We start from the raw sequence: 21,052 nt of genomic DNA, 5'->3' as shown, positions 1-21,052 counted from the left end.
GTCTGATTCCCAACTTTGAAGCCAATTCTGGGGAAATAAAGTTGGCTTTGGCACCTGGATCAAAGAAGATAAGCACTGTTTGATCCCTAACCTTTCCCCATGCTCTGCAAAGCTCACTTGCATCTGAATTTGGCTTGTCGCCCACCATATCTGGCACTAGACCAGCCATGGGCTTCTTTCCTTTCTTGTCTTCCTTGTCTTCAGAATCAGCTGGCCTTTTCTTTGTAGGACAGTTGTAAGCGATGTGGCCAGGCTGCTCACATATAAAGCATTTGTTCTCTGTCCTCAGGACCTTCTTTTGCTCTTCTGACTTGCGAGGAAAACGTCTTTTCCATTTCTTTGCTGGTCCTTTTTCTGATTCAGCCGTAGCTTTGTCTTTCCCTGCGTTGGCCGACTCCTGAGTCCCTTTAGGAGCCTCATTGGGAACGTGCTTCTTGGCTGAATTTTTCTTGCCTGATCCTGCCTTGACGCCAGTGTTAAATTCACAATCTTCTCCCTTGAGCAAACCATTGCCAGTGTTTGCTACCTCGATGAGCTGCGTCAAAGTAGTGACTTTTGTCTTCGTGCAGTATTTTCTCAATCCTTTGGGTAGGCCACAACAGTATTTTTCAATCTGTTCTGTCAATGGCACAAACCTATAGGAAGTTACTGGAAGTAGAGCTTTCCAAAACTTCCGATTGTAATCATCCAGATTTCTGCAAGTGGCAGCATTAAGCTGGTGCCATTCTGTCATGACATCTGCTTCGAAATCATCAGATAACCAAGCTGCTGCAAAAATCTGCTTGAAGTAAATCCATGTGGACGGAGCTTGCCCTTGAAGCAATAAAGTTGTCCACCATTGTCCCGCATTCCCTGTCAAGAAAGTGGCTGCCTTGCGGACCTTTGAAGCCTCTGTAAAGTTTCCCCCTGCATAGGCCTTGTCAAACTGCTGGAGGAATGAAAGAGCCTTCTTCCTGTCATCAAACCCTGTAAAGGTCGTGAATGACACTCCTTTGCCACCTTCTTTGTACGGAGTTGGCCTCTCCAGCGGCGTTAAATTGTCATATGGAAGTGACTGAAACATGGGAACACTATTAGGGTTCATTTGTGTTCCTTGGCCGCTATTAACTTGACCTGGAAATGCCATATTTGGCTGCTGATTTGTAATTCCAGCCATACCAAAATTTGCTTGTGGCATCCCAAATTGTCCCTGAGTGCTTTGAAACCCTGGTTGCATACCCATGACACTGTACATGGGGTTAGGCATCATCGTTTGAGCACCCCCAAACACTGTTCCTGGCGTATAAAACTGATTTCCAGGTGCATGACCAGCCATGCTTTGGAATACGGATCCACCTCCAAAATAGCCAGGGTGTACTGAAGGTGGTGGGAAGACCTGTTGCATAGCCTGTAAGTTGCTTCCCTGCCCATTAGAACCAGCTATAGGCTGCTGAAAGGTGGCGGGCTGAATTGGTACAGCTTGAAAAACTGGCATCTCAGCCACCTGTTCTTGCACCTTAGGCACAGGTTGTGGAGACTGCATGTTCTCCGTCAAGTGTACAGGTGTTTCCATTGACTGTGCGGTATGAATCACCTGTGTTCGAGCTTTAACAGGCTTTTGAATATGATCCAGTGACCCAACTTGCTGAGACGGAACAGGAGGTTGCAGAAAGGCTAAAAACCTCGGATTCTGCATTACTTGTGTGAACATAGCCACAGCAGTAACCAACTGGGTCCTGAATATATCATCATCAGTCTGTGGTGGTCTTGAGGACTCACCCACTTCATGTGTCTGTTGACCCTGTGAAGAGGAAACCTCTTCAGTCACATCATCTGGTCTGTCAGCCATAATTACAATTCCCTGTGTCTCGTCTATGATCCCCTGTGTCTTCAAGCCCAAAACTGACCAAGGCTCACTTCTATGGAAAAAAGTGATTTAATCCCGTCGATGGAACCATGTAACCGGCCTGTTCAATACAAAAAGGGCGGTAGACTTTACTTTAAACCTTGATTTAGCTTTCACCCATTATTAGTCGTCTATTTTACCTGTACTTTCAAGACACAACAAAGGGGAGAGGGATACAGGCTGCTAGATTGCACCTGTATGAGTAGACGGACACCAGATTGGCCCCTAACTTAGGCGCCCCTTTCGGTATTTCTTTATTGTTCAAAAGAGGGAATAAACGCTGTGGTTCCTACAAGCTGCCCCGCACAAACTCGGCTGAATTTCCACTGTTCCAGCCCGATTTCGGCAGCATAACTGTACTAGAACCCTTCACGGTCAGTATTCCCACGCATTGACTGACTTTCCCGACGCATACGGGCACTTTACAAAACCTGGCGAGAATCTGCAGCACGCTGAATTCTCTGTTTTCAGCCCTGAAAATGCGCCAGATCACCTGTACAGCGGTCCCCTTGCGTCCCCGAACCTCCTGGGGGTATTAGGGTCCGTTTAGGGCCAAAACCCTAAACCTGCAAAAATACACAGCAGGCTGTAATTCACTGTTTCGGGCTCCGTTTCGCGTGCCGGTCGCATCCCTAGCAAGTCCTCGAGCTCCCGCACCTGTAGGGCTACTTGCCCTTTGAATCGGACGAGATTTCTGGCGTGAAACCTCTCCGAATTCACCTGTACCTGCGGGGGGGATTAGCCGCTAGCTAATCCAGTACCTGTGCAAGAGGCTCTTGCCTCGGCAATCGCGCATGAACCCACACAACTGTACATTGGTCAAATGAAGAGCCCACTAGAGGGGCATAACATACTGCCAAAGGGGAGAGAGAGGGCAGTGCGTAGCGTGCAGGGCATCACTCCTGGCACCGCACTGTGCATAAGAGGGAAAGCAAGCACTCCATAGCTCTTAACCTGTGACAGAGACTTGCAAAATGAGCCTCCCAGCTATAAATCACGTTTTTGCCTTCTCTATAAGTAGTAAACTGGCCTCAGAGTGCCAAGTGTCACTCATTTGTGCATTTTCCCGCTTTAGACCCTCGGGTCTAAAAATATCTCACCTGCAGCCTCTGTTGACTTGGCCACAGAGTAACAAAATGATCCCCATGTCAAACTGCACGTAATGACGCGAAGACATTTTCAGGTCCCAAAATAGCAGTTCCCTAAATTTTAGGAGATGCTGCCATTATATCTTTCTAGGTCATCCGACCCTCTTTGTACACTGTGGCCACATCCAAAACTGAAATGTAGCCTCTGTAGCAAAGGATTCCACTTTGGCTAGTCAATGACCCCACTTGGCTAACCATAGTCCTTGTCCAACCTTAGTGCTCTCTTGCCCTCAGGCCCGGACTCCCTCTGGACAGTTCCACACTAGCTATGCAATGCAGGGCAGTTAGATTTCCCGAGGGGTGTTTCCAAAAAGTGAAAGTAAATAGATAATAAGAAAGAAATCAACAAAAAGGATAGATAGTAGTCACACGCTGGTGACAACAAGTCTCCTGAGTCGACTGTGGTACTAAAGCAGGAGGAGGGGGAGAAGGAGCTGGGGGGGGGGGGGGGGGGGGGGGGGGGGGGGGGGGGGGGAGAAGCGGGGTGGGGTGACAAAGACAGGGGGGCGAGGTGGGGAGTGGGCGGGAGCAGAGGGCCGGGGAGGGGATGAGGAGGAAGAGGGGAAATCTGAAGGTGGGGTGGCTGGCGAGGGTGAAGCGGAAGTGGAGGCTGGCGTAGGGGGCTCCTCCTGCTCAAGAGGACCAAAGCGGTTTCCCGTGGGAACCCACTGTTGCTGAGTAGGCACCTGAGGGCCACTCTGAGTGCCAGGCTGCCGCTGTGGCCCCTGGCGTCGACGACCACGGGCCTGCTGCCATCCCTCCTCCGTTGGAGCCCCAGGCTCGGAGGGTGGCTCAGAATCTGTGCGCTGTGCCGTTGGCTGTGGCTGCGGCCCAGCCTTGGCAGACTGGGGCTGAGGCTGAGGTGCAGGTCGTGGCCTCCTCCGTGGACAGGCCTTCGCTAGATGGCCCATCTGTCTGCAAATGAAGCACTGGTTCGGGAGACCCGAGTACTCCACACTCTGTCTAAACCAACCCCCACTCACCCGAGGCAGAAGGATGACCTTCGGGAGCGTGTGGGTATCTTTGACCAAAACTCGAATTGAAGGGATGCCAGCCGCCTTGGCAGCTACTGATGCTGCCGTACGAGGTGTCTCCAGGACAGTCCCGATGGCGGAGCCAATCCTGGAGAGAAGTGGAAGGTACTCCCTCCGTAAACCCGGAAAGCAGACTGAGATGGGGATGTCTACCTCCTCTACTAGCACATCCGAAGTCGGGTCAAAACCATGTCGCCACTGTCGAAAGTGGGCGTGTGATGCTCGGATGGCCAGTGGACTCATAGCTATGACCTTGGAGGCCATCTCGGAAGTCTCGAACTCGATCTGGTAGTACCCCCGTCCGAGGATTTGGACATCCAAAATCTTGCCCACCTCTGCGAGAAGGCGGGCCTGGAGAAGGTCTCGCAGCTCTCCTCTGCTAGGACGGGTGCCGAGAACCTTGCAGATGACAGAAGTCACCTGCAAGCGCTCTACCTGTGCGGCAAGGCTCGCTTGCTCTGTCGGCGAAAGAGCAAGTCAAATGGTGGGCTCAGCGGGGTCGGGCGAGGGGGCTTCAGGCGAGTCCCTCTGTGGCGGAGCTGGAGCCTCCATTTGTGTCTACTGCTGAGTCGAAGAATCGGATGGTGAAGAAAAACTGCAACCGAGTACGCCGAACACTAGTTCGAAGAAAAAGCGATGCAGAGCCAGGTGCAGAAAACCTTCGGGGGCAATGCGGAAGGGGGGGGGGGGGGGGATGGAGGGAAGGATACAATGGCGAGCGAAGGAACAAAAGGCTGCGGGGGGGGGGGAGAAAAAAGCCAGGGAATGGGGGGGCAGCGGGCGGGTTAAAGGGTAGCTAGGGGCGAGAGCGACGGGCAGCGGTGGCGGGCTGGGCTGGGCTGGGCGAGGGAGACAGTCCGAGGGCGAGAGGGGGGGGTAGAGGAGGCAGCGCGAGGGCGAGAGGGGGGGGCAGCGCGAGGGCGAGAGAGAGAGGGGGGGTGAGGGGCAACGATGGCGCAGGGGGGGGGGGAGCGTGCAGCAGCAGCGAGCGTTCGTCGTAACCAACCGGTCAGGATATTTTTAAGCGACGAACCCGAAACGGGAAAATGCACGCCAAGTGGCACATTTCTGTGCACTTGCCTCCTCAAGGAAGAAGTGGCGCTGAATTTGAAGGAAAGAGGGCTCATTTGGAGCTTCTGTCTTAGGTTAAGAGCTATGGAGTGCTTCCTTTCCCTCTTATGTACAGTGCGGTGCCAGGAGTGATGCCCTGCACGCTACGGACTGCCCTCTCTCTCTCTCTCCCTATGGCAGTATGTTATGCCCCTCTAGTGGGTTTTTCAATTGACCAATGTACAGTTGTGTGGGTTCATGCGCGATTGCCGAGGCAAGAGCTTCTTGCACAGGTACTGGATTAGCTAGCGGCTAATCCCCCGCAGGTACAGGTGAGTTCGGAGAGGTTTCACGCCAGAAATCTCGTCTGATTCAAAGGGCAAGTAGCCCTTCAGGTGCGGGAGCTTGAGGACTTGCTACGGATGCGATCGGCACGCGAAACGGAGCCCGAAACAGTAAATTACAGCCTGCTGTGTATTTTTGCAGGTTTAGGGTTTTGGCCCTAAACGGACCCTAATACCCCCAGGAGGTTCGCGGACGCGAGGGGACCGCTGTACAGGTGATTTGGCGCATTTTCGGGGCTGAAAACAGAGAATTCAGTGTGCTGCAGATTCTTCCCAGGTTTTGCAAAGTGCCCGTACAGTTATGCTGCCGAAATCGGGCCGGAACAATTGAAATTCAGCCAAGCTTGTGCGTGGCAGCTTGTAGGGAACCACAGTGTTTATTCCCTCTTTTAAGCAATAAAGAAATACCGAAAGGGGCGCCAAAGTTAGGGGCCAATCTGGTGTCGGTCTTCTCATACAGGTGCAATCTAGCAGCCTGTATCCCTCTCCCCTTTTGTTGTGTCTTGAAAGTACAGGTAAAGTGGGTGACAAATTAAATGGGTGAAAGCAAATAAGGTTTAAGTCTAAAGTTTACCGCCCTTTTTGGATTTAACAGGCCGGTTACAAGCACCGTTCGGAGCACTGATGTTGAGCAAAGTTCAACATTCACATCCGCTGTACCTTAAATCTTAGGTGCTGATTTTGTTGTCCAAACAGACCATCAGATCTTGCGATACTTCTTGACACAGTCAAAGTTATCCGAAAAGCATATGTGATGGGTAAACATTCTTTCTATGTTCCACTTTTAGATTATGCATGTGGAAGGCAAGAAGAATGTTGTGGCTGATGTGTTATCAAGGAAGCCACAAATTTCAGCCGTGTCATTCCTTATCATCATGAGTTGGATGACATGAAGGAACAATATGCTACTGATGACGATTTTGCAAGGATCTTTCAACAGTTACAAAAGGGGCAACATCATGAGCACTATCTCCTCAGAGATGATTTTATGATGATGCATGACAGATTTTGTGTCACTAGGCCATTGCAACATAAGGTCATGGAAGAGAGTCATGTCCCACCGTATGTAGGGCATCGTGGTATTGATGCTACAGTTAAAGCGGTAGAGACATTCTTCTATTGGCCTACCTTGAGGAGAGATGTGGATGCCTTTGTGCGAGCATGCACGATTTGCCAAAAGGACAAGTTTGACAGGCAAAAGGCACCAGGGCACTGTCGTTTCCGGATAATCCATGGGAAAGCATTGCTATGGACTTTATCTTAATCTTTCAAGAACCCCAACAGGGAATGCTGGTATTTGGACTATTATCTGCTGCAGGTTCAGCAAGTAGGGTCCATTTTATCCCTGTCAAGAAGAAGATAGAATCTGATCAGATGGCACGCTTGTTCATGTACAATGTGTTCATGTACAATGTGTTTAAGTACCATGGTATGCCACAATCGATTATCAGTGATCGTGATCCTTGCATGACCAGTTTGTTTTGGAGGATTGTTTGAGAACATGGGCACTACGTTCAAGTTCTCGTCTTCGTGTCATCCACGAACTGATGGACAATCAGAAGAAGCTAATTCTATTGTCTGGGATCTGCTGAAATGCTATGTGTCGGATATTAAGGGCAAGTGGGAAGAGTATTTGCCTATGCTTGAGTATGCGTACAATAATACGATGCATTCAGCGACTGGCAAGGCAGCTTTCGAGATTGTTGAAGGCGGCAAAAAAGTTCCTCCCATTTTGCATACAAAGGACAAGATCTTTGAGGCAGATTGATATGTTGAGAACATGGATGAAATGTACAAGAAAATTAAAGGTTCCTTGGAGAAGACAGACAAAGGCTGCTGAATGTCACTGTCGGGAATTGCTGTTATCACCTGGTGATTGGGTACTGTTAAGGTTCGAAAAGGCAAGGTTAAAGAAGATAAAGGGCAAGTAACGGCTGTTTCCTAAGCTCAGCATGCGTTACTATGGGCCTGTTCAAGTCCTTGACAAGATCAACGATGTGGCTTACAGGTTGAAATTGCATGATGCGTTGAAGATTCATAATGCATTTCCTGTGAGTCTTCTAAGACCCTTCGTGGGTGATGTGCCAAAAGATATGTCAGATGAGGATCGGCTAGAAGCTGAGGAACTTGATGAGATCCTGGTACCTTAGCAAGTTTTGGCACATAAGGACAGAAAAGTTAAAGGACAGGTTGCAAGACGCTACTTGGTGAAGTTTTAGAACTACCCGCCTATGGATGCAAAGTGGATGGAAGAACATGAACTGTCAGAGTCACCAATTGTATTGCAGCTTTACCCTGAAGCCTTTGGGTTACAGCCTACCTATGCCCCGACCCAACGTGTGCAAAGTAGGGGTAATGATAGAGCTAGCACATCAAATGTACATATGGATTCAGTGTAATCGATGGAAATGACAAAAGTATAAAGGTCTCATTAAGTCATTTGTATCTATGAGTTGCGGCCTTTCTTGCGGATACATGCGATGATAAAAGAGTGCTAACAACACAAGATCATCAGTGGCATGTATTTATGGTATAGAGCTAGCACATCAAATGTACATATGAATTCAGTGTAATAGATGGAAATGACAAAAGTATGAAGGTCTCATTAAGTCATTTGTATCTATGAGTTACGACCTTTCTTGCGGATACATGCGATGATAAAAGAGTGCTAACAACACAAGATCATTAGTGGCATGTATTTATGGTATGCAATCGAGGACATTTGCGATTTCAAGAGGGGGGTATGTCACGAGGACGTGGCAACTGTTAACTATGTCAGGAGGATGTGGCAACTACTAACCTTAGTTGTTGGTTTCTTTCCAATGATTTTTGTTATATTTTTGAGACCCTCTTTTTGAAGTTGCAAATGGTTGGACATTGTATGGCCAATGTGAACGGTAGTTCCACCCGCAGATGGTCACCCGCAGACGGGAAGTTGGTCGGCACTGGAATTCGTATAGTAAGAGGATGTCTAGGCTCAGTTCAAGATCATGTAGGTCCCCCCCTCACACTTAGTAAGTTGGTGGATACTAGAAAGTGAACTCAATAAAGGCATAAAGCCAAGGTGGGGTCACCAAAGGAAAGTACCCAACAATTGGGCCACATTGCATTTTTGGATGCGGTCCCAATGGGGATAGATGGTCATAAGACTAGTGGGAGCCCAACGGAAGCATCTCCTAAACACTAGGGAACTGCTATTTTGGACCTGAAAATGTGTTCACGTCATTAGCTCTAGAATGACGAGGGGAACATTTTATTGCTCTGCTGCCAAGTCAATTGACGCACCGGTTTATATTTTTAGTGGGAAAGCCCAAACTCGGAAAGTGGGCGAGGTGGCACTCTGTGAGCAAATCTGCCACTTCTCGAGGGTGGGGCAAGCTGTTTTCAGCAAGAGGGGGCGCCATTTTCAGCTTTTGTCACAGGTTAAGAGCTATGGAGTGCATGCTTTCAACTCTATGTACAGTGTGGTGCTAGGAGTGATGACCTGCACACTACACACTGCTCTCTCTCTCTCTCCCCTACGTGCAGTTATGTGATGCCCCACAAGAGGGCTCTTCATTTGACTGATGTACAACTATGTGGTTTCATGCTTTTGTGCCGAGGCAAGAGCCTCTTTGAGCAGGAACAGGAATAGTTAACTGCTACTCCAAAAGTAGGCACCTGTGAGGGTGATAAACTTCACCGTACAGGTGCAATTTCAGCGCTGATTATGCACTGTATTCTGACTGTTTTTCAGACATAAGGACGCCAGAACCCTTGGGAATAGTGCCCCACTGTTAGAGGGCAGTTCGGGGACTGTTTAGGGCTGAAAACAGGGCAAAAACCAGTAAATACAGCGAGCTGAATTTACTGGTTTTGGGCAGGAATCAGAGGGTTTATGCCAGTGGAAGTGAGTTCCAGTAGGGGAATTGGTTTCGGGCAAGTTTTGGGGTTGTTATGTTACCGAAATTTTGTCAAAACAGGCGGTATCTAGCTGAAACAGGTAAAGAATTCCCAGGACTCTACTTTGTAATCTACCCTCTTAAAGAAAAAAGAAATACCGTAAGGGGTGCCAATTTTGGGGCCTACAGGTTGTCGGCGTCTGCTTGGAGTGTCACAAAGTGATGACGTGGCTGCCCGCTCGGCCAGAAACCCTGATTCTACCCTAACCCTAACCCTAATTCTGCCCTAACCCTAACCTGCAGATTGCGCTGGCAGTTTTTGGTTGGCTTTTGGCTTTTGCTTTTACTCAACGCAAGAGATGAGAGAGAGAAGCTTTTGCTTTTATTTTATAAAAGCATAGAAGAATGAGAGAGAAAAAGCTTCTGCTTTATTTTAAAAGCTTTTGATTGGACAACTTTTTGGAACTTGCTGTATTTTATAAGCAAGAGAGAGAAAGAGCCTTTGCTTTATTTATGGGCTTTTGATTTTTAGCTTTTGGGGCTCTGCTTTTGGCATCCCTTGTACTCTTTAAATAAGTGGGTAGGCCACTCACAACTCAAAGCATCTGAACGCAGAGTCTGAGTGTGAGCGCGTGGCCGCACTCTTGTACTTTGAACTCAGATTAATACAAAAAGAAATATTGAAAGGGGCGCCAGTCTTTGGGGCCAATATCTCTAGGCACGGAGCCCCGTCGGGCCATTGTTGAATTAAATTGTGAACTGTGAACTGTTTTGAAGTGGTTATTTGGTGCTGTCGCGGTAGATTCTTGACTTGAAGTGTCCAAGTCTGTTACAGTGGTATCAGAGCACGGCCGATTTCTCTTCTATGGGAAATCCGATCCCAATTTTTTTCCCGCGGCACCTATGGCTTCAGGCAAGGATCATTCGACTCCCTCTGCATCTGGAAATGCGGGAAGGGATCACAATGAAGATTCACGCGATGAGTATGGCCCGCCTCGGCCTACTCGGGCGGAGCATCGAGAGATGGAGCGTCAACAATCCACAGAACCACCTCGAAAACCCGCTCTCAAGAAACCTCCTACTCCCAAGACATATACAGAGAAGGAATTAGAAGAGGTGGTTGATGCACGGATTGCTCAACATTTTGACGTGTAGAAGAAAGCTAAAAAGCACGGCAAAAAGCAGAAGAAAGGCACTGACTTCCCGGGTTATTTGGGTCGTCAGTCGACATTTGACAAGGCAAAGAAACAGAAGAAGCGTGTTCGAATTGAAGTAGTACCCATTCTTCTTCATCTTCTTCTGAGAGATCTTCTAGCTCTTCAGATTCGAGTGAAGAAGACTGCGCCAGTTAAATGGCTGAAATTTAAGAAGCTTTTTATTTCATCTTGGCTGACGCAAGAGTATGAACGCAATATACGAGCTGCTTGGAACCATCTTCGGATGACCAAGAGGGATACAATGGATGCTTATTACGAGAGATTCTGGAGCTCTTTTCTACCCGCCTCTTCATTCAAGAAGACCTCGTTCAGAGAATAGATTGAGCGGTTTACCTTGGGTCTACCTACAGAGATCCGAGATCACTGCTTGGAATAGAAGTCATCTTCTATTCAAGAGTTGATCGGTCATGCGAAACGGGGCTTTGCCATTCACTCTGGCAGTCTGACCTACCCCACCGAAGAGGTCATGACACAACGAGCCGAACAGACTTCAGCGAATGAAAGTAGAAAGAGAAAGAGCAACCCAGAAAAGAAGGATGCACGACCCAAGCTTACTCCTGAGGAGAGAGCTCGCTTCATCAGGGAGGGGAAGTGCTTTTTGGATGCGGGGAACATGGACATATCTCCGCGAAGTGCCCTAACAAGGCACCGAATGAACAAGATGAAGAAAGGCCAGAAAGTTCAAAAGCAACTGAGAGATGTGGTAGAAAAGGCAGATAAAAAGCAGAACTGGTACCACATGGCGTGGGACCTGCACCGAATCAAATGAATGAAAGTACAAACTTTGCCGCTTTTAGGACAAAGTGAAGGATCAGGAAGCTCTTTTGAAGGAGCCAAGGCCAACTTCTTTTCACTTGAAATTGGTGGCTCGATTTGGAATTACGCCCGACAGACTAACGCCACAGTAGGAGGTTGTTCAACTGGCACCCCGATACGGGTTGGTGCCAATACACCGAGCATTGACAAACTTTGTTTGCAATGACAGAGGTGTTCAGGGCACGCGAGTGACGTTCTACTCGGAATCCCTTGGTACCACACGAACTACGCCGTGGTTGACTACCAGGCCGAGAAAGCGACTTTATTCATTCTTTTGGGAGAGAACTGAACGATGGATAAACGTCTAATATGTTTTGACCTGAACAAAAGAACGCCAAGATTTTTCTCCACACTCATGCCGATTGCTTTTTAGAGGGCCTGAAGATCATACCATTGATCTGATACCTGGAAGCACGCCACCGAACCGGCCACCTTACCGTGTGAGCCGAGCACTGAACGAAGAGATTATGAACCAAGTGAAAGACCTCTTGGGAAAGGGTCTTGTCCAGCCTAGTACTTCATCGTATTGCGTTGCACTGTTGTTGGTTTTTGAAGAAAGACGGATCTTGGAGAATGTGCATCGATTTTAGAGCTCTCAACAAAATCACTATCAAGAACAGATTTCCAATTCCTAGGATCGATGATATACTCGACAGATTACAGGGATCCTCGTGCTTTAGCGGGATTGATTTGAAGAGTGGATATCTTTGATCAGAATCGCGCGGGGAGACATCTACAAGACAACTTTCCGGACGACTTTTGGGTTATTTGAGTTTTTGGTGATGCCTTTTGGCTTAACCAATGCTCTTGCGATATTTAACTGGATGATGGACATGATTTTTCGAGAGTATAGGCTATTTGTTGACACTTTCTTTGATGATATCATTGCTTTCTCCAAGAATGAGGCAGAACACAGAGATCATCTGCTTCAGAGATACACTTTTTGGGACACATTGTCTCAGCAACAGGAGTGCAAATGGATCCGGCCATGGTAGACACTATCCGTGATTGGCCCGATTTGAAGAATGTCCATGAAGTTGGAAGCTTCTTGGGACTGTGCTCGTACTACAGGCGGTTCATTCGAAAGTTTGCAGAGGTTGCTTCCCCTTTGCATATCTTGACACAAAAAGGAGTCCCTTTCTCATGGGGATCCAGAGAGGTGACTGCCTTTCAGACATTGAAATAGAAATTGACTACGGGACCAGTTATGACTTTGCCGGACTTGCAAAAGTCATTTGAAGTATATTGTGATGCTTGTGGTCGTAGTCTGGGTGCGCTCTTAATGCAAGAAGGCCATGTCATTGCTTACAAGAGCCGATTGTTCTCAAGGCCGGAGATGACGGCACAAATTTATGAGAAAGAGCTTTTGGCGGTTATCCATGCTCTTACTCAATGGCGGCATTACCTACTTGGAGCAGATTTTACTGTCTTTACAGACCATCAGAGTTTGTGCTACTTCTTGTCACAAAAGCAGCTTTCGAAAAAGCAGATGCGGTGGGTGAACATCTTGTCACAGTTTCACTTCTAGATTGTCCATGTGCAAGGACAGAAGAATGTGGTGGCAGATGCTTTGTCTCGAAAACCGTTGGTTTTGGCTATTTCCGCGATACGTTATAGGAGCTTCGAGGATATGGTCGACCAATATGCCACAGATACAAATTTTGCAGACGTTTTCACACGAATACGGGATGGGGAGACAGTAGAAGGATACTCCATTCGGGAAGGCTACTTGATGAGAAAAACCATGTTGTGCGTTACACAGCCGTTGAGGGAAAAGGTTATGACTGAATGCCACTGTCTACCTTTTACAGGTGACCGTGGCATTGCTACCACCATGAAAGGGGTAGAGAGATACTTCTTGTGGCCGAGACTTTAAAAGGATGTGGAAGAGTTTGTGCGCAGTTGCTTAGTATGCCAGAAGGTCAAGTTTGACAGGCATAAGGCACAGGGATTGTTACAGCCTTTACCCATACCCACCCGCCTCTGGGAAAGTATTGCAATGGATTTCATTTTTGATCTCCCGAGAACACAGAGTGGTCACGATGGTATCGGGACTGTTATTGACAGATTTAGCAGACAGACTCATTTCATTCCAGTGAAGAAAACAATCAAGCCGGATCACTTAGCGAGACTGTTTGTGGCCTAGATCTTCAGATTACATGGCATGCCTGAGACAATTGTCTCCGACAGAGACCCCAGATTTACGAGTTTGTTTTGGAAGGCAATTTGGGAGAACATTGGCACACAGTTGCAGTTCTCGTCATTGTTCCACCTGCAGACTGACGGGCAATCTGAGATTGCCAATTTAGTGGTTTTAGATTTATTGAAGTCTTGTATCTCGGATTAGAAGACTCAATGGGAAAAGTACCTACCTTTGGTGGAATTTGCCTACAATAACACGATACACTCTTCGACGGGGAAGGCGCCATTTGAGATTGTTAAAGGTGCTGCGAAGGTTCGACCCTTCCTTAGCAGGAAAGATAAGATTTTTTGAAGCGGATGAATATACACGAGATTTAGATACGGCTTTTGCCAAGGTTCGGGAGACTTTGCAGAAGTCTCAAGAACGATAGAAAAAGGCAGTGGATCATCATCGTCGCGACTTGAAATTGAAGGAGGATCATTGGGTACTCTTACGTTTTGAGAAAGCACGCCTGAGAAGAAAAAAGGGAAAGGAGAGGCTTTTTCCAAAGTTTAGTATGCGATACTATGGCCCTTTCCAAATCCCTGAAAAGATAAATGATGTCTCCTTCCGATTGAAACTGCCTGATACTTCGAGGATTCACAATGTATTTCATGTGAGTCTCTAGAAACCTTTTAAAGGTGATGTGTCTGATGATGGGGAGCTTGATGAGCAACCCGAAGTGGAAGAAAACGAGGAGACCCTTGTTCCTGAACAGATTTTGGCACATAAGGATACGAAGAAAGGTAAAGTCCGAAGGCGGTTCTTGGTTAAGTTCAACAACTATTCTGCATTGGATGCAAAGTGGATGGAGGAGGAGGACCTAGCAGATACTCCTCAGATTGTGAAACTTTACCTCGAGGCTTTTGGTTTAGCATAGTCTACTCCAAATGGAACCCAGAATTTAGCTTGCCCGGAGATCTGGTGCAGTGGGATGCACAAGAGGGGAGTCACTCTGTTCCTTTGTCAACAGATGCCATGATTTTGATACTAAAGTCACTGATGTCTTTTTGAGCTTCAGGGATACTGAGAGCTGACAATATTCTGCTGGATGACTTTATGAAATGTTCTTGACTTCTTTTGAGTGCAGGAACTGATAGACGAAATGACTGCAGCATTTTGGTCTGATTGATCTCAAATAGACATGGTTGCAATAGGCTTAGTCAATCGGACATCGATGAGGTCCCGATTGGATCTAGATGTGATTGCTAGCTACATTGCCGATAAATCATGGTCTAAGATCCGAATGAATGTTGAATGTCATGTGATGTCCTGTGATGTGTAGTGATGTCCTGTGATGTGCCTGTCGATTGGTACATGTGCTAGATGTGTGTTCCTAGTACGTAGGTATTAACAGTCAGTGTCTGCTAAGACGGTTTATGGCTTTTGTCTGTTTTGCAGGCTAATCGAGGGCGATTACAATGCTTTCAAGAGGGGGGGTATGTCACAAAGTGATGACGTTGCTGCCGGCTCGGATAGAAACCCTAATTCTGCCAGAAACCCTAATTCTGCCCTAACCCTAACCTGCAGATTGCGCTGAGTGTTTTTGGCTGGCTTTTGGCTTTTGCTTTTACTCAACGCAAGAGATGAGAGAGAGAGAAGCTTTTCCTTTTATTTTATAAAAGCATAGAAGAATGAGAGAGAAAAAGCTTCTGCTTTATTTTAAAAGCTTTTGATTGGACAACTTTTTGGAACTTGCTTTATTTTTTAAGCAAGAGAGAGAAAGAGCCTTTGCTTTATTTATGGGCTTTTGATTTTTAGCTTTTGGGGCTCTGCTTTTGGCATCCCTTGTACTCTTTAAATAAGTGGGTAGGCCACTCATAACTCAGAGCATCTGCACGCATAGTCCGAGTGTGAGCGCCTGCCTGCACTCTTGTACTTTGAACTCAGATTAATACAAAAAAAAATACCGAAAGGGGCGCAAGTCTTTGGGGCCAATATCTCTAGGCACGGAACTCCACCGGGCTCGAATTAAATTGTGAACTGTGAACTGTTTTGAAGTGGTTATTTGGTGCTGTTGCGGTAGATTCTTGACTTGGAGTGTCCAAGTCTGTTACACGGAGCATTCTAGCTTCCGAGCTGTGTGTGTGCTTAAGTGTTAATTCTTGTTGCAGGTTCCCTTTGCAAAGTACTCTCTCTCTCTCTCTCTCTCTCTCTCTCTCTCTCTCTCTCTCTCTCTCTCTCTCTGTGTGTTTAAAGTAAAGTAAAGATTTTCGGGTGAAAGCCAAAGCCTACCGCCCCATGGGCCGGTTTCAGTATTTCTTTATCATCAATCATTGCAAAGTACGACTCCTGAGGGACCTCTACTCTCAAGACTCTGCATCTAGATGCTCTCCAGAGTGAGGCCCCAATTGCTCTTCTAAACAATACAAGGGATGCCCAAAGTAGAGCCCCAAAAGGAATCACATGAAAAGCTTCAAGTCCCAAAAGCATCTGCTCTAAAAACTGACGGCCAAAAGTTGCCAGCACAAATCGCAAAATTCCGTATAGTGCCACGTCAACAGCCAGTGTAAATCACGGAGGCATCCGTATGACCTTGCCATGTCAGCACATCCACACGATTTTCTCTTCTCCTTTCTTTTTTTATCTGTGTGTCCCTTGGGCACTATCAGACGGGACTCCATAAGTTGGGATTAACTTATAAAATAGTCCATCTGGACACCGCGTCATCATTTTGTGACAGGTATCCTTAAGAAATCCTGCTGCTCGAGAAATTTTTTATTCTTCCATATAGTTCTCCGAAGCATAGATGTTGTCAAATTGTTGGAGGAATTGTAAAGCTTTCTTTTGATCTTTCACACGCCAGAAAAGGTGGAAAATTTTATTGTCGTGCCGCCATCTTTGAAATCCTTTGGCTGGTTAGGCGTGTACGATACAGATAATAAGGATATCCATACGGGCTCCAATCATTGTACCCTAGTGGCGGTGGTGGTGGCAACGCCGGTGGCAGAGGTGAGTGTGCTAAATTAGGGTAAAACGGCTGCACCATATTCCTGAAGACTCCCTCGATCAGAATAGGCGGTTGAGAAGGTTGCCCGTAGGCTCTTGCACTTTCTGTTGTCAGAGGAGGGGGTACCACCTGGGGCATCAGAGGGGGTAACATGTAATCCTGCAACATCGGGAGATTTTGCAGTGGATGCCGTGAAAGTATGTCGCGAAGCTCGTTGAGAAGAAATTGCAAGTACTCTGCTGAATCCATAAACGCCATGATGCTTTGTCTGTTCTTAGTAGGACAGGTATGCTTTGAGGAAAGGACACGATTGGAGCTCTCATACCACTATAATGGGAGGACACCACGTGCCAACGGAAAAGAACAGACGAGACAAATTTTTAGGCACTTCAAAATAATTGAATTGAAAGAGATGCACGAACACGAGATGCGGAGTGGCAAAGTTCCACCCCAAGAGAGCACTGGCCCCAAACCCTGGCGCCCCTTTCGGTAGTTCTTTGTATTGCTTCAACTTAGTACAAGCTGGTACTCCCTTGCTCTGCACGTCCACATGGGGAAACGTGCCAGAGAATGAGCCCATGGCACATATTTAAAGGCCCTAGGCCCAAAAGCAGTACATGAAAAGCATCAACCTAAAAGCATCTGGTCTTCAAAAGCTGCCAGCATGAAAATCTGCCAACACTTTTCACAGAAATCTAGTAATGCTATGTCAGCATGCTGTTAGCACGATTCGTGGGCCTGTCCGTAGAGTCTGCCATATCATCATGTCAGTGCAAAATCCGGATGTTTCGTTTAGCTGCTGCCATGTCACCAATTGCTATGCAAAAGGGATCGTGTGTGTGTGTGTAGGTTCCACTTTATTTCATTATGGCCCCTAGGCACTTGGGCCCCATCGGACGGGGTCCCATAAGTCTGTGACACTTCATTATTATTTGGCCCACAATGCGAGGATCTGTAAGTTGGTAAACACTTCGTCTTCTTTTGCTTCTTCTAGGATTTAGGCCCCTTGGCCAGGACCTGCAGGTTGGCTCAGATCTTCAGTGGCTTGACATGTCAGCAGTTTGTGACAGTTTTTGTTCTATTTGGTGTAATTTTGTTTTCAGAGTGATGTGCTCTCTATGGCCATATTACGGTTCCAAAAATAAATAAAAAAAGAAGGCTTTCTTTTGATGTTTTTTGAACAAACCAGTAGTAATAGCGTACTCTCCATTCGTAAGAAATCGCCATAAATTTCTCAAGATAAGTTTTATTATGTTTGTGCTTCAAGGTCTTTCACAATCTTCCATTATCTATCTTATTTGGGATGCCCCTGTTTTTTTGTTTTGGCTTATTTGTGGAGCTTCCAAATGCCAAGTGTAAGTGAGCAATTTTTGACCAAGTACATCAGGTTTTGAGTTCTCATCTCTGTGGTTGTTGAGAACTACTACAACATTGGTCTGATAGAGCACATGGTGCATGGAAAGTCTTTCTGTAGGATCCTAGTGGAGCTGAAGTTGCTACCAATTTGCAGTCATACATAAATTTATCTTACTATGTATGTTAATGTTACCTCAATTCGCAATGTTGGACTCCACTTTTCACTCATTCATAAATTTATCTTGCTATGTGTGTCAATGTTATCTCAAAACAAGTTCTCAATGTGTACACCTTAGGATCGTTTTTGACATCTACGTCGCAAAAAGACTCCATCTCATGTTGTAGGATGAGCCCCCTCAAATCCAAGCTTACACATAATATAGGACTTCTTATGCTTTCAGGAAGCTCTTTGTAAGCTTTTCTACCGGTAATTTATCTTCCCAACCATTGTTTAAGCTTTTAGTGATGAAGGTTGTGCTATATCTTTCAGTTTTTTCTGTGGTTTAAAAATTCTATGTGCTGATTAATACCTATTGAAGGGCTTCTGCATTATGAATCTTTTTTACAGGGTGAGACAAAGGCGGCAGTAAGTGCTGAGGAGAAAGTTAAGGAATTTGAGGTCATTCTATGCATAGAAGTTGCAAAGCCAACGACAAGACAAAAGGTACATACTTGGAACTAACGCACATTGCTTTAAACTTTTACAGTGCAGGGGGCGGAAACAAAAGAAAAAAATTCCCAAAAATCAAAATAGGAAAAGAAAGAAGCTTGCTGATCATGGAGCCTCTCTTCTTCTTTTTTGTCTGTGTGACTTTTGTTTTGCTCCTGCACATTGGGAAGGAGGAAAATCGAGAGTAGGCAGATGAGATAGCGGGATCGGAGGGTCTGTGCTGCGTTTTACCTTGCAGTTTTAGTTTTGAAAACTTCTAATTTAGTTCTCTTCCAAAGTCGTATAGAGATACACTTTTTTTCTTGGCTATATATGCAAGCTTTGTTTTAACATTGTAAGGTGCTTTTTGATGAAAACCTTGTCACCATACGAACTGCCTACGTCAAGGTTATCTTGTTTGTTGCAGGGCCAGCACTTTCTTGTTTTAGGAAGTCAGATGTTGACTACCCTGAGAGACAAGATATACTGTTTAACTGACAAGCTCATGCAAAAAGCAAACAGTTTTCTTCCTTCTGGCTACTTCCGTATCGAGGTAGTCCTCAATAACTTTCTTTGCTTTGATGTTGAACTCACTCTAGAATCTGTCGTAAAAGAGTCTTGCTTGGCTTCATTTTGGTGTAGAATGTTTTCTACAATGATATGAGGGATCCAGACGCCATTGACTACAGTTATCCTATATTGAAGTGGATGCATGACCAAGTACTCAGTGGGCTTCGCAGTTCTCTTAATGCGCATGCAGCAGACATGGCAACAACTCAGTTTCTGGATCTTGAGTTTCGTGTTGGTAAACGATACATCTACTGCCATCAGGTCAGTGAGCGATTCCTTAACAATGTCATTGGAGACTCTTAGTTAATGTTTTGCTATGATTGTGGGAATGTACCACATTACACTTGGTTTGCACCAAAACGCTTTCGGCATAACGCGTGAACTTCGCTGTTCATGCTTTTTCATGTGTGTTGATGATCCTCTTATGTGTCAACCATTGGTGTGAATAGTGCATTGTCATCTTCTTTAGACTATTGATTGCACTCGTGTTGCTTTTTTGATTGCAGCATAGATGCCAAGGGCATGTGTTCTGTAGCATGTGAAATATTGTGCTCAAAGCAGGATATTTTGGTGGAGGTTATGACCTGGAGATTAGCACCTAGGTTTTCATGGTCTACCGCTCGCGTCCAGATTATTAAGTAAAGAGCTGCCTGCACTCTTGTCTGCCACAATGGCTGAAATCTAGAGCTTAGGGTTTTGAAAATTGTTATTCTTATCATTATTGACTATTGTGTCTACTAGCGTGTAAGGTTTCAAAGCTCTTTAACTTGCTTTGTATGCAGGGGAACTGCAAACACACAGTGATGGTAAGAGACATGCGTTTAATTCACAAAGAGGATGTTCAGAATATCCATCTTTACCCTCTACTACGTTCTCCCTTCCGTGTCCGGCTAAGGAAATGCACTATATGTTCTATATACATAGCCACAAAGGTGACCTTTGATGATAAAATGGCTCCACATAACCCCTGCTGTTATTGTGATTATTGCTACTATGTTCAACATTACTCCCAAGATGGGACCCTGTTGTACAATGACTTCAAGGTGTATGAATACCATCACGAATAAGAGGTTTATACTAACATCAATTTGGCATGTGATTTCTTCTGATCGAGGGAACCATGGTTTGCTCCCATTCTAGTGTATTTTGTGTGCTCATTGCTCTGTAATTCTTTATTCTGAGATATCACTGCAGGAGTCATGGCTTGCTGCTCCTTGTTGCTATCTTTAATATGGATTGCAATTCGAAGCCCTTCTCACTCTGTTGTCTCTGCTCCAAGTGCCCCAAGTGCCAGGTGGTTTCACCGGAGAGCTTGTGAAGGGGTTCTGTCGCAAGGCAGACCTTTTGATTATGGGCGGCATTATGATTGCGGTCTTGATGACGCCGATTCTTTGTATAGATTATGTGGGTGGGCCTTTGTGAGCATTGAAATGGGTTACATATCTACTGTGTCATTAACACTTCATGAACAGGATAAACTTTGAAAGTTACGTATCTATGTCAAATGTAGCACCATGGTCACTAAATCCCATGGGGTTGTAAGACCGGGATCTGCAATGGTGAAGTGAACGCAGGCACCCCAGGAGGGTCGATAGTTTACAGAAATTGCGCGCCCGCGCTGGCCCTGGTTCTCGAACCGTGGAGGTCCGTTTCGAGCGGCTCATGCTCTAACCATGTAGGTACTAGTGCGATTTGTTGACCCCTAAGCCAAAACACATCATCATATTGTAATCTTTTTTGTGTGTGAATAACTTTTTTAAGTTTGGACACGGGTGCACAAAATACGATGCTAACCGTGACCCCTTCATTTTAGGAAAAGTCTAGCAATTTGTTGCCGGATAAGAAAGATTGCTCCAAGTTGTAAAAGAATCATTGCCTGAGAATGTGTTTTGGTAAGATTGTAGTCAGTGTGGGCTTTGATATTCAAATACAAACATCCATCTTTTGAAACTTTGCCCCCTTTGAACAAA

The 21,052-nt window shown here is 46.1% G+C and overlaps 1 protein-coding gene across 9 annotated transcripts in view; it reads left to right on the top strand.

The window, feature by feature from the left end:
* Positions 1–20,176, top strand: part of SRD2 (snRNA activating complex family protein) — a 124,945-nt gene extending 104,769 nt beyond the window's left edge. For 8 of the 9 annotated variants that reach the window (XM_086491395.1, XM_086491397.1, XM_086491398.1 and 5 more), the window contains 4 exons: positions 18,432–18,527; positions 18,940–19,065; positions 19,155–19,343; positions 19,865–20,176. In XM_086491395.1, coding sequence (XP_086347521.1) covers positions 18,432–18,527; positions 18,940–19,065; positions 19,155–19,343; positions 19,865–20,149 — 696 coding nt within the window. In that variant the 3' untranslated portion in view covers positions 20,150–20,176. Of the gene's footprint in view, positions 1–18,431; positions 18,528–18,939; positions 19,066–19,154; positions 19,344–19,588; positions 19,721–19,864 lie in introns of all 9 variants that reach the window. The other variant, XR_015185406.1, reaches the window with a different exon arrangement.
* Positions 20,177–21,052: the final 876 nt, after the last annotated feature.

Source organism: Adiantum capillus-veneris, chromosome 19 (assembly GCF_014529385.1).
Source record: "Adiantum capillus-veneris isolate H3 chromosome 19, ASM1452938v2, whole genome shotgun sequence".
Lineage (NCBI taxonomy): Eukaryota > Viridiplantae > Streptophyta > Polypodiopsida > Polypodiales > Pteridaceae > Adiantum > Adiantum capillus-veneris.
The sequence above is the reverse complement of the archived record's forward strand: the minus strand, read 5'-3'. Positions and strand labels throughout refer to the sequence as shown.